The sequence below is a fragment of the Vulpes lagopus genome, chromosome 7, assembly GCF_018345385.1.
Source record: "Vulpes lagopus strain Blue_001 chromosome 7, ASM1834538v1, whole genome shotgun sequence".
Classification (NCBI taxonomy): domain Eukaryota; kingdom Metazoa; phylum Chordata; class Mammalia; order Carnivora; family Canidae; genus Vulpes; species Vulpes lagopus.
The window spans coordinates 55,767,189-55,779,971 of NC_054830.1; the positions used below are offsets into that span (position 1 = coordinate 55,767,189).

The window sequence follows — 12,783 nt, forward strand, 5'->3', positions numbered from 1 at the left end:
TTCTTATAGGTTGGAATGAACAGGATCTCTTAATGTGCCTGTATCTCCACCACCCTGTGAGTTGTCTGCACACAGTGACTATATCTGGTTTCATTCCATGCCTCCACCTCTTGGCATAGGACCTGACCCAGAGGAGGTCGCTGCGAATATACTTGCATTCAATATTTGTAAATATATGTTCTTTGTTCCTCAGAGTTCCCATCACAATTTGTGATGATGTATTACTCTGTGTAGTTATGTCTGACTGTTCCCTGTGGATAGGTACCATGGATGTTTTAGTCGATACTCTATACCCGGAGTCCAAAACACTATGGCCAAACACATTATTTTAAAGTGTTGATTGGATTAATTAATTAATTTATTTATTATTAAGTGGTTTACAGTATCTGGATGGAGAAAGATATTGGAAATTCCATCAAAGGATACAGAGAAGGAAGGCTAAAACCAACATAGCCATGGCACACAGTATTTCTACGAGGGACGCATTCCTGACCCGTAGGCCCCAAGTGGGTAGGGGGAGACCCTGGTGCCCAGGGGGCTGGTGATACAGGACTCCAGCATTACAATACCATGCAGGAATGTAGGCCCAGGGTATCCAATCTTCCAAATTTTCAAGAGAAGCTGGAAATGAAGTTCTTTATGTGGTATCTCCCACTTTGAAATGTTGGTGACAAGGACGCCTGGGTGGCTCAGTGGTTGAGTGTCTCTGCCTTTGGCTCAGGACCTGATCCTGGGGTCCTGGGATTGAGCTCTGCATCGGGCTCCCTGCATGGAGCCTGCTTCTCCTTCTGCCTGTGTCTCTGCCTCTCTCTGTGTGTCTCTCATGAATAAATAAATAAAATCTTAAAAAAAAAAAAAAGATATGTTGGTGACAATGAGTCACTGCATGGGTCCCTGAGACTTGGATTGCCAGTTTTCTTTTCTTTCTTTTTTTTTTTTTAAAGATTTTATTTATTTATTCATGAGAGACGGAGAGAGGAGAGGCAGAGACACAGGCTGAGGGAAAAGCAGGCTCCATGCAGGGAGCCCGACGTGGGACTCACTCCTGGGTCTCCAGGATCAGGCCCTGGGCTGAAGGTGGCGCTAAACCACTGAGCCACCCGGGCCGCCCCTGGATTGCCAGTTTTCAAAGCCTGGATTACAAAACTCTTTTTAAATACACGCTTATGAGTAATTCACATAACCCTGGAGGGAGGTTTGCAGAAGCAGACCTGAGGCTCAGCGAAGGAAAACATCTTGCCTGAGGCCACCCAGCAAGAAGAGGGGTGAGTGTGTATGCTGGGGGGGGGCGGGGGGCAGTCCTGGCCCAAAGCCCTGCCTTAACCCACAATCCTCTCCAGGGAGGGCACTTCTGAGGGAACAGGGAGCTAATTCTCTGAATCTTTGGGCAAAGCCTCTTGCAGGGTTTGTCTCAAGTGCACCTGATCAGGGTGAGACTTAGCCTCGTGTCTGATTTGCCCCTTCCAGCCTGCAGACAGGTTGGCTGGACTCCCACCTGGAAGCCCAGTGGGGCTGTGGCCTTCTCTGGTTCTACTTACTTCACTGTCCATGCTCCATGCATAAGCAATTAATCATCACCACCTCATGACAACTTGGGCATAATTATCTTGTATTATGAGTGAAGTCTCACCCGGTGGCCCGGGCTTTCCTGGAGAGGCCATGGCTCCCTGAGAACACAGGGTGAGATGTGTTCCCTGCCCCAACAAGCAAGGAAGGCGCACCTTGCTCCGTGATCCTCTCTCCCTTAATTCCCAAGCCTCTCTGGACTTGCCGATGGGGCAGGTTGGTGGAGCCAGGCATCCTGGTGCTAGGGTGAGCAGAACACAGGGGGAGGGTAGAGGGGAATGGTCCAACAATAAGGAGAGATGATAATGATAGCAGGGCCTAGTCTGGCCCACTGCTCTGGCCTCCTCTTGTCCTCATTCGCTTGTTCCCAAACTTGCTCCTGATGCCAGACCAGTTGTTGTTGGAGATTCCAGCCCCTGGGCTATTGCCGGGGAACAAAACAGACTCCCTTTCTGCAGGACAGGAGAGCTGGCAAGTTGTATATACAGAGAGGAGACTATTTTACATCGTGCTAAGTACTCACTAGAAAAGAAATATATGGTACAGACCAAGAAAAATCTGAAGGCTCAGTTTTTCTCTGAGGGGTGACATTTGAGCAGAGGCAGCACACACTCTGGGTAGAGGGAACAGCAGACACAAAGGCCCTGGGGTGGGAATGTTTTGGCTTGTTCAAAGAACAGAGGGAACGCCCCTGTCGCTGGAGCAAGAAAGAGAGAAAACAGGTCTGAATGACCAGCAAAGGCTGTTATGGGTTCCAGGGGAGTTTGGCTTTTATACTAAATTCAGTGGACACATTCTAAGAAGTGACTTATTGCCAACTAAGCTGGGTGACCTCTGACAGTTTGCTAGGTCCATAATTTCCTGCCATCCATCTATCCTTTCACAACACACTTATGGAGCATCCGCGGGATGTCAGCCCAGCCCTGCGCACAGGGCAGTGACATAACAAAGCCCCTGCTTCTGGAGGGTCCGCCTCCTGGAGAAAGGACCCCTGCCCTTTCTCCAAGCTCTTCCGGAGACCTGGGCTCCCGCGGCCGGCTCCGGGGACCCCGCTGGGCACCGGCGGCCGCCAGGTGGCGCTCGGCGCCTGCGCAAGGGCCGCCGCTCGGGGGTCGCGGGGCCGGGACCGGACCCCGGCGGGGGAGGGGCGGGGCCCGCGCTGCAGGTTGTGTGACTTTGGGTTTGACCTGCCTAGAGATGAGCTAATCCCGCCGTATAATAGACTCCGGGGAGATAGGGAAAATGGCTGCGGCGCTATCTGCGTCGCCATGGGGACCATCGCGCGCGCGGGCGGGGCGCGAGCCTGGAAAAATACAGCCTTTGTCGGCGGCGCGTGTCACTGCCGGCGCGGAGACCTCAGGCGGCGGGGCTGCGGAGGCGGGTGCGGGCCCCCGGTGTCCCCACATTCCCCGGAGCACCCCTCGTCCTCACACCCGCACACCGCGCGGCCACCTGCTCCTGCGGCGCCCCTCACAGCCGCACACACCTCTCCCCGCGGCTGTCGCCTGCCAAGCTGGAGAGGGGTTCCAGCTCGGGTGTCCTGAGCGGGCGCAGGGACCAGCCCCGACGGCTGCCCCCCCCATGCAGACTCAACACCACCACGGCCCCTGACGCAGACCCGTGCACCCCGAAGGCGCACACCGGGGCGAATCGGACAGCTGCACACTCATTCAGTCCTGGCGCTCACAGGTATGCGTGGATTCACGCTCACGGACACCGAGAGGGGTGGGAGCCCGCAGACACACCACACTCAGGAGTAACACACCCATGGCCGAATCTAAAGGTAGACACGCTCCCGGCGGCCGAGGACACACCTCCTGCGTGCACTCCCAACAGCCTGGGCGGACACGACGAGGCACTCACAATAAGCTCACCCACCTCTGCGCACACGGATTTGCACACCCACTCCGTCACGTGTCTACCCACCCTGAGTGACATGCATGCGTACACGCGGGCAATATCCCTTCCTCTGTGCACCCTCAAACAGCCTCAGCTGGGCCCTCTGGGCACTCACAGCACACACGCCCGCCCCGTGTTTGGGCGTGGGCTTGCACACCTGCACTTTCCTTAGCGCGCTTCTTTGGCACACCTGCACGCACACCAATGCCCTTTCTTGTTCAGTGCCCGTCCACACTGGCACACGCGAGAATGTCCATCCAAATATGCCGGGCACAGCCGAGGGCTCACACGCGGGTGCCCCCGGCAGGCGGGCAAGCAGGCTGGCGGCGGGGCACAGGGCGCCCGGCGTGCCCCCCGCGGAGGGCTATCTGCCTGCCCATCAGCGCGCGGATCTGCGGTGGTAAATGATGCATTCGATGGCGGGCGCATTTGTTGTGCGCGCTCTGAAAGGGCTCCGATAATCTGGAAGGCAGAGATAAGGAACACCATTTATTCCGCGGCACTTTGGAAACAATTCCCAGCCCTGTACAACCCCATTCTCGGGCAGCCTCCGGGAGCCGGGCAGATAACGATTGGCTATTCATTATCTTCGCCGGGAACAAAGATTAGCCGGCCGAGATGAAAAATTACCCCGGACAGCGGCGCAGCCCCACGCGGACCCCCCTGCCCGCCGCCGCCCGCGCCTCGGTGCCCCGCCCGGCCCGCGGGCTCTGCGCTCGCGCCCTCCGCCCCGCGCCCCGCCAGCGGCCTCCAGCGCTCCTTCGCGCGGGTGCGCGGCATTGCCCCGGCCCCTCCGTCCATCTGTCCATCCCGTCCAGCCTCTCTTTCCGCGCCCACACTTGTCCCCCTACTGCCTTCCCTCTTCTCTCACTGCTCTCAGAGCCTGTCCCTGCTCCCTTCTGTCTTCTCATCTATTTTTCCTCTCCCTCTCCTCTCTGTATCTCTCTCTCCCTTGTCCCTCTGTCCATGTCTCTCTCTGGTTAACACTTTCCCGGCTTTCCTTCCCTTGTCTCTCACTCTGCCACTTTTGTTTGTTTTTGTCTGTTCCTGCACGTCCTCAACCCACCCCTCCTACTGCTGTCTCTGCCCCTCTATGGCAGTTACTTTTTAAAATCTGTTCTCGGGTCTCCCGGTCTCGTCCCCGTTCTCTTTCTGTCTGGCCCATTTCTGGGCCTCCTGTCTCTCAATCTACCCCTACCCTAGAGGGCCTCGCATCAATGGGTCTCATACCCCGTTCCCTCTTAAGGCTGTGTTCCTGACTGCAGACCAGAGGCTGGGAGGCTCCAGCTGGCTCCCGCCAGCCCAGCCCAGCCCAGTCCCGCAGAGAGATGACAGGTGGAGTGGAGGTGTAAGACCTGGAACCCCCCTCTGAAAAAATAAGAGAACTAGAAAAGGCCCACTAGACACTCAGGCCCTGCTAGGTTTGTGGGGATCTGCTCTTGTGCCCCAGCCCTGGCTCCCCCATGCCCCTCCCCAGTCAGGCTGGGAGCCTTGGGAGCGGGTGGTCCCAGCGCGGCCACCTCATTAGAGCAGTTATTCAGCATGGCGCTGGTGTCGGCAGATAAGCCTTATCAGTTCATCTCCCCCTCCCACAGACAGACAGTGCCTTCGAATGGCACCCCGGAGCTCCACTGGCCGCCTGCCCTGCCAGTTAGGGATGGTGGGTGATCTGGGAAGACACATGCTGTGTGTCACCCAGGGACACACTCCTCCCCAGACAACTGGGTAGAGAAACAGACATAGTTCAAAGACAGATTCATACACACAGATGCCCACACCCTAGGTAAACAGACACAAACACCCAACACATATCGGTTCATACATGGAGCTGTACACAGTTACGCAGACATACTTGGTTACACTCTACACTGTCCATCCTCCCATAATCAGTTTGAAGATACAATGATACACACCCAATACCCAGTGCTGGTAAAGACACACACACACACACACACACACACACACACCAATTCATAGACACAGGATACCAAGACACACACTGCTACTGACCCACATAGGGACACACACCAACTTATAAATAAATACTTGGAAATACCCACTTCCCATCATATGATTCATGGACACAATGATCTCACAGATACACAGCCACAGGGGACACACATCCAGTTGCACAGAGACCCTCTCCCACAGGCACTAATAGGGTCATGCGCTGAAACTGCCACATATAATACACAAGCGTCTCTCTCAGGGACCCACAAAACACAGATTCTCAATATACAAACTCTCAAGGACCCACAAGAAGAAATGGGCATACTAATACACTGTTTTTGCAGACTTCCCATGTGCTCACAAATGCACACAGACACACAGGGGCACTCAGGATATTCTCCTGCATGCACACAGCAAATACATATGCAATGCAGTCACTATCAGCATCAAAGAAAGACCCACAGATAGAAGATGCCGACAGAGATGGGGGGCTGGATACTCCTCTCTGGGACACATGCTAGTTTTCCCTGGACCAGGGACTTCGAATCCTTCCAAAGCAAAGCACTTTCTCTTTGGGCCCAAGATCCCCAGGCCACTTACTCACTCCCTGGGCAGCTGGAATGGGACCAGCACCACTATCCACCCCCACCCCTCCCACTGTGCTGTGGAGGTGAATTTTGAGGTACAGACTTTGGAAGTTCAAGGACCAGATTCCCCTAGCTCACAAACCCAAAAGCAATCTTGACTGAAGACTCTCACACCCCAACTCCTCTGCCTAGCCTTCCAAAGACAAGCCCTCTACTCCCTAGCTCCCTACTGTGAGAGGGTTCCTTGGGGATGAGCCAGGGGGACCTGCCTCTTGCTCCACTCCTGAAATGCTCTGGTCTGCTCTGGAGTTGAGGAATTCGAGTCGGAGTATACTTGAGGAAGAGAGAGGCCATGTGTCTACATTTAGCCGAATCAGCCTGGAAGTAAGGGAGGTGTGTGTGTGTGTGTGTGTGTGTGTGCGCGCGCGCGCGCTCGCGCGTGCCCTCGCACACGCACGCCCTGGCGTGAGCGCCACTCGCCACTCGTACCAGATTCTCAAGCTACATTTGGGTGTGAGCACGTGTGCATGCCAGTGTGACCCACATCTCCTGGCTGAGGATGTCCACGCAGCCACAGCTGTGTGCGCTAACGCGTGTGCACACATGTGTGCGTGCATGAGCGCTATTGGAAGCGGGTTGGAGAAGGAGGAGCAGGCAGCTGTGTACGTGTGCGCGCTTGTGGCCACGGTTCGTGAGGGTCCCCGGGGAGAGTCTCCAGAAAGAGATGTCCCGGACTTTCCAAACATACACCCTTGAGAGCAGGGGTGCTCATTTGTGCGCCCCTGCGAGGGCGGGAGTAGTCTGGAGTATGGGCGAGTAGGATGTTGCGCCTTGAGTGTCTCCAGGCCCTCGGCCTGCCGCCCGTCGGCTGGACCAGGGAAACGGGGCGCAGAGCTCGGGGCACCCTCCTGCCCCCCTGCGGCGCTCCCGCCCCCTCAAAGTGCGGTCGAAATAAAAAGCAGCAGCCGCTGCGGCCGGGAGAGGGGAGGGAGAGGTAGCGGGAGCGAGAGGGAGGTAACAAGGCCAGCGCCGCCGGCTCGCCGCTCCTGCCCCTACCTCCCGGCCGCCTTCGCCCCCACCCCAGCCGCCCCCGTCCGCCACCGGGCGAACAAAAGCGCCCGCCGCGCACCATGCGGCCACTCGGCGCGCGGCCCGGGCCCCGCTGGTGACGCCGCCAGCCCGCCGGGGTCCTGTGGGCCCACCTAGCCACACACAGGGCTGTGCGCCCCGCTCCGCTGCGGCCCCGTCCACCCGGGGGCGCCGCCCGCCGCACCTCGCTCGGTAAGTGCCCCCAACGCCGCCGGCCAGGGCCCTTCCAGCCCGCAGGTTTGGCCCACCCGCCCCGTAAACGCCGTCCGCCTAGCCCAGTGGCCCCTGCCATGTGGCCTTCGGGATTCGCCCCGGTCCTGCCGGCGGCTCGAACCCCAGGTCACCGGGGCCTAATCCCGAGGGAGTATTTGCGGAGTTGAGGGCAGCGGGCCCGCCTCCGGCCTCTCGCTTTCCCATTTCTCGGATGCAGCCGTGCACAGGCCGCGAGCCCGGGTTATCCCCAGTGCCTCGCAAGGCGCCCCACCTCCCGGCCCCCGAGCTGGGGTCTTTGTCTCGGCCGCCCCCACCTCCGGGCCACGGCGGCGGAGGCGCCCAAGCCCGGCAGCCGAGCGGCGGCTGCACCTGCCGACTGGTCCCGTGCGCCGGCTTTGCGCGGCTTAACCCGCTCGCTCCTGCGTGCGCCCCCGCGCGCTGCACCCCCCGGCCCTTTATCCTGGTGGGTGCGGGGGCGGGGGCGCCGGGTCTGCAAGTCTCCCCCTCCTGCCCCAAGCCCCAGTCGGAATCTGTTTAGTGGGATTTCAATAAGAATGGGGCCGCCGCGGGCTCCGGGATGTGCCGCCGGGAGGCGTAGACGGCGGTCTGGGTCTGTCTGGACGCCGGGTATTTAGAATCCTTCAGCCGCGGCCAGGCTTGAACTCCAGGTTGCCCCGACCGCGAGGGGAAAGATCCGGCGTTCAGGGCCCCCGGGAGTGGCGACCGCTCCTTTCCGGGAAAACACGGAAGGAAATTCGTTGTTTTGGAAAAAGCTACGTCTCCCGGGGATCGGGAACATCTGGCGGTGAGCTCCGCGTCTACACAGGCACCTAGTGATGGGATTCGTTTATGAGTAGGCAGGATTGGAGAAGCAGGTAGGGCCAGTGCGGCTGCCCAGGCGTCTGGAGAGCGTTTCCCGGCCGAGCTGACAAATTGCAAACAAATTGCGTCTAACGAAACGGATTTAGCAGTTGTCAGGCTGCGGGGCCGCCGGGCACCCCGAGCCAACCTCGGCCTTCGGGAAGCCCGGAGAAACGCTGCCCGATTCTGCAGGTCTCAGCCAGGCTCCCAGGGCGGCCATCAGGCTCGGAGGTGGGTGGTTAGAACCTGATAAGGAGGAACACGATCCCCCAGGCTCCTGACCCAGGGTGGGGCAACTTCTCGACCACGGCCCGGGTTTTACGATTCCTAAAGGCCCAGGAGAGGTAACGGGTGGGACAGCCATCATGGAGGCCAGAGGGGAGGGAGCCTTCACAGGTGGGGGCCTGGAAGTGAGCCCCAATGAGCAGAAGGGGCCGTGGGGACCCTGGTCCGGCGCTACAGAACCCCTCAGGAGCACCGCCCGCAGGCCTGAACACATCTGAGGCCTTGCCCTATGGGGACTGCTGAACCCCTCTGGCTAAGGCAGCCCCCACTTCCTCCTCAGTCCCCCCTCAAGGCCCATTGCCAGTGTGGGGCTGGGAGGTCAATGAGTTGACAAATATCCCCAAGGAAGGCGGCCCCTAAGCAAACTGGTTTCTTTGAATCCCCCCTCCACTGCCAGCCAATTAAATGCCCCTAGGGAAAGGTGGGACGAATTAGGTTACAAAGACAGGACAAACTTACAGACCCAGAGGGGCTACCTGGGACCACTGAAGTTTAAACAAAGGGTGGGGAGGGAAGGGCCGGGTAGGACGGGGAAGACTGGGCAGCTGAGAGCCCTGACCCAGGCGGCCAGGCCCTGTAGACCCAGGCCTCGGATCCCTGTGCTGCCAGCTCCCGGGAGAAAGCATCCTGAGCCACGGGGACCCATGCTTTCTCTGGGGACCTCAGGCCACTTGAAAAAGGCAGTTAGAAAATTCAGTTTCTCTGCTGCCCTTTCCCGGTCCTTCCTGAAGTCTCCTTCTTATGTAAGGAAAGTGACAGCTTCTCGGTGCGAGCAAAAGGCAGCACCCGCATAAGCAACAACCCTTGGAAATGAACAAAAACATAAAAATGGGAATGCATCCCTCTGAAGGTGTTCTGAAGACTCTGAATCCTGAGGCTCTAAACAATAAATCTGCTCTTCTCCGGTGCAAGGATGCCCCCTGCAATCCTAGCCGATTTGGGGGGAAGCCCTGATCCTACCCCGCCGTTTGTTTGGGTACAAGTGATAGGATGGTCTCCGCTTCCTACTGGGCAAGATGCCTAGCTAGCGTCTGTCTGGCACACACGGACACTTATGATTGGAGTGGGGGGTGTTTTACTGGCCAGCTGGACCCTCTTCTCCCTGGAGCCCCTCTTTTTGCTCCCAGGCGGGTTGGTTTCTGCGAGAGAACGCAGCAGTCCCGCGTCCAACGCAGGAGTTTCAATTATAGCGGAGGCCTCCAGCCCAGCCAGCTGCCTGCCTGCCTTTTGGAGGAAGGCAACCCCGGCTCTCCAGAGACTTAGAGGAGCTCCCCCGCCCGTTTTTTTTTTTTTTCTCTCTCTCTCTCTAGGCCAGGACTGCGGGAAGGGAGACTGGTGCGGATCTCCCGAGGCCCCTGCTCAAGCACTGCTTAACTGCCCTGCTAAGCTCCTCTGCCCGGCGATTTTCTGAGCCGCCGAGCGGGGTAATTAAATCCCCAGCCGAGGTCGGTTCTGCGCCGGGCCAGCGGGCAGCTCGGGGCTGCTGTTCAGGCAGGAGCCTGGCCTGGCTGGTCACCTCTATGCCAGTGGTGGCCCAGACGCTGCTCCAGAGGGACTTCGGGGTGTCCCAGAGGAGCTTTTAGCCAAATTCCGAATGATGAAAACCTGCAGACCCACCCAGAATGGGGGTCATTTGAACCATGCCTTTGGGGGAAATAAAGCGAATTACCTGTTTTCCCGAGGGCCTGGCGTGGCCACGTCCCTGCGAGCCGAGGCGGGGATGGCAGCCCCACGGAAAGCTCCCGCTTGGCTCTGGCGGTCATGCCCCGGGGCGGCAGGGGGCCGGCTGCGTCCTGCGCTGGGTCCCGCAGCCTTGCCCGACGCCGGGGATTGTCCCCGGAGCCGCGGTGTCTCTGATAAGCTCGCGCTAGGCTCCAGGTACGCAAGACAGGCTCGAGGCTCCGGCGATCGCATTTTACGCCTTGATGAAGAATCGTAAGCTAAATGCAAGGAGGAGAGACAGACGAACAGAGAGGCAGCGAGTCCGCGGCCAGAGCGCGCGTTGCGGGGAAGGAGAGACGGAAGGCACCGAGGCCAGTCACCTGCCCGCCCCGGCCGCGGAGGCCCGGCCGCGGCCTCGCCTCCCACTCCCGGCCCGGCGCGCTGGCCCCGGCTGGCGCCGGCCTCCTCTCATGCGGAGCGGAGTTCCGAGAAGCCCGGGCTGGCCCGCGCGCGGAGCGGAGCCGGGCGGGAGGCGCGGCAGGCACGGGGCAGGAGGGTCCCTAAGCGCCGGGGCGCGCTGGGTCCCAGCCAGAGGGGCTCCGCGCCTTCGGCCCCGCGTCTTTACCTGAGCCAGGGCCTCGGACAGAGGGTCGGACAGCCGGAGGCAGAGGCAGGAGGCCCCTGGCCGGGGCCGCACCCCCAGGCGCTGCCCGGAACTGGCCTGGGAGAGGGTGACTGGGGCGCGCCCGCGGAGCTGGGCCTGGCCGGGAGCCCCCAGAGCCGAGGGGACCGAGGGCTTTCCTCCCTCCTCGGATTATTAAAAAGTTCATTTCCTGGCGAATCGGGTGACGTCAGGGGCCCGGCGTCGCGGTGGCGGGGCCGCCGGGCCGGAGAAGCCGCCTCCAGTTACCCAATTACCGACTGTCAATCCCGCCGCCCCTCCCCCCACCCTCCCGGGGGTGGCCCGGACCCCCGCCCTCTCCCGGGTCCCGGACCCACCTGGGATCCCTCTGGGCTCCTGCTCCGAGAGCCGTAGACTCAGCTAAGGAAGGGGCTGCGGCACGACGATTACTCCCCCTTACCCCCGCACCTGTCTCGGTCCCCCCAAAGTTCTTTGTCTCCGACCCCCCTCCCGCCCCCACCTCCGCCTCCTCGCCGGCCATCGGCTCCCTTGGAGCCTCGGTGTCCTCCGTCTGCACGACGGGAGAGAGCAAGGCGGTTAGTGCTCGGGCCCGCTGCCCCCGCAGAGCTGGTCTCTGCGCCGGAGGTGTGTGGCAGCAGTTCCAGGTGACTTAGGGGAAGGAGCTCTGCCTGCCGCCTCCCTCTCCCCAGGGGCCGCCCTGGGGACCCCCGGGGTGGGGGAGAAATGCCTCCTCCTGCCCGGAGGCGTCTCCTTCGAGCCGGCGCCGGCGCCAGTCCGGGTCTCCGCGGCCTCGCCCCAGGCAGTTCGGCCCGCTGGTCTGCGAAGGCCACGCCCGGGAAGGGGACGCCCCCTCCCCCTCCCCGGGGCCGCCGGCCAGGCCACCTCCACCCGGTCAAGCACGGTCCTGCGGGCCTGTTGTCCGGGACCCAGAAGCCCGCTCCCGCGGCATAGTTCCTCCCCCTCCTCGCTCCTGCTGTCCCTCAGCTGCCCCCCAACGGTCCCCTGCCCAGCCAGCGCCCGAGGCGGGGGAGGGCAGGGTCGGGTAGGTAGTTGGGACTCCCGCCGGCTGCTTCAGTGCTGGAGGAGGTGGCATCCGAGAGTGGACTAGCTGGGGTCCCGGGGAGAGGACACTCAGACGCCAGAGGGTGCGCCACCCGTGCTCCCGGGGAGGGGTCCCCCGTTGGAGGTTAGTTACTGGGACCAGGGCCCTGAGGTTGGGGGGACCCAGGAGCGTTCGCGTGGGGGGCGCAGCCGTCGGCCAGCGGGGTGAGGGTCCCGGCGGGGGCGGGGGCGCGCTGGCAGCAGGGGCCGCCGGGAGGGCGCTGGGAGGGGGCCTGCGGGCGGAGGGGGCCGGCCCGCGGGTCAGTCCGGGAGTCCGGCGGCCCGAGTTGCGGGCGCAGCCAATGGGGGGCGGAGGCTGGGCGGCGCGCGGCGCTGATTGGCTGGCGCGGGCTTCTTAGGCGTGCACGGCCCCCGCTTCATGTCTGTGCAGGAGTCGCGAGCTGGCGCCAGGGCGGCCGGAGGATGCCGAGGGGCCGGAGCCGGGCGGGCCCGAGGCCGAGGCGCGCGCTGTCCCCCGCTCGAACCCCGTGAGCCCAGCGGCCTGAAGCGCAGTCCTGAGCCCGCCGCTCCTGGGGCTCCGACCGGTGCCGATCCCCGCCCCCGAGGCCGCAGTCCCCTCCCTGCGGCGCTGCGTGTGTAAGTTTGGGGTGCGAGGGCGGGCCGGGGCCGGGGGCCGGGGGCCGGGGGCGCGCCGAGCTCCGGGAGGTCTCTTCCGGGGCTCAAGGCCGCGGGGCCCGGCTGCGAGTCACTGCTTTGATGTGCCTCGGGGAGGCCCCGGTGCGCCGCCTGGGAGTGCGCTCGGGGGCGGGCTCCCAGCCGCCGGGGCAGCGAGTGCGTGTGGGGGGCGGGGGGCGCCTAGTCGGGGCGTCTCCGGCGCCAAGTGTAGGTACGTGAGTGTCGCCGGGACCGTGCGCCCCAGTGGGTGCCCAGGCGGCTCACTCTGACTTTAGCCTGTTTGCGTTCGTG

The 12,783-nt window shown here is 61.6% G+C and overlaps 2 protein-coding genes across 9 annotated transcripts in view; one reads left to right on the top strand and one right to left on the bottom strand.

Moving 5' to 3' along the window:
* GATA2 (GATA binding protein 2) overlaps nt 1–12,783 on the top strand; it is a 73,483-nt gene that overhangs the window by 52,452 nt on the left and 8,248 nt on the right. For 2 of the 5 annotated variants that reach the window (XM_041761232.1, XM_041761233.1), the window contains one exon: nt 12,248–12,453. The gene's annotated coding sequence lies outside the window, so the exon portion shown is untranslated. Of the gene's footprint in view, nt 1–819; nt 1,266–3,910; nt 7,284–11,804; nt 11,942–12,247; nt 12,454–12,783 lie in introns of those variants that run through there. The other 3 variants (XM_041761234.1, XM_041761230.1, XM_041761231.1) reach the window with 3 other exon arrangements.
* Nucleotides 344–11,275, bottom strand: LOC121494619 (translation initiation factor IF-2-like). Of its 4 annotated transcripts, none has more exons than XR_005988830.1 (3): nt 11,112–11,240; nt 10,120–10,390; nt 344–3,927 (listed from the first exon to the last, which is right to left on the bottom strand). XR_005988830.1 is itself a non-coding variant. In XM_041761236.1 (3 exons), exons 1-3 carry the CDS (start codon nt 10,940–10,942, stop codon nt 3,750–3,752), a joined length of 654 nt encoding a protein of 217 aa, XP_041617170.1. In that variant the 3' UTR covers nt 344–3,749. The 4 variants fall into 4 exon arrangements, 3 of the variants coding, with proteins under 3 accessions (XP_041617170.1, XP_041617171.1, XP_041617169.1); XM_041761236.1 differs by lacking the exon at nt 11,112–11,240 and adding an exon at nt 10,738–10,942; XM_041761237.1 differs by lacking the exon at nt 344–3,927 and adding an exon at nt 7,292–8,134 and having other exon boundaries at nt 10,120–10,371; nt 11,112–11,275.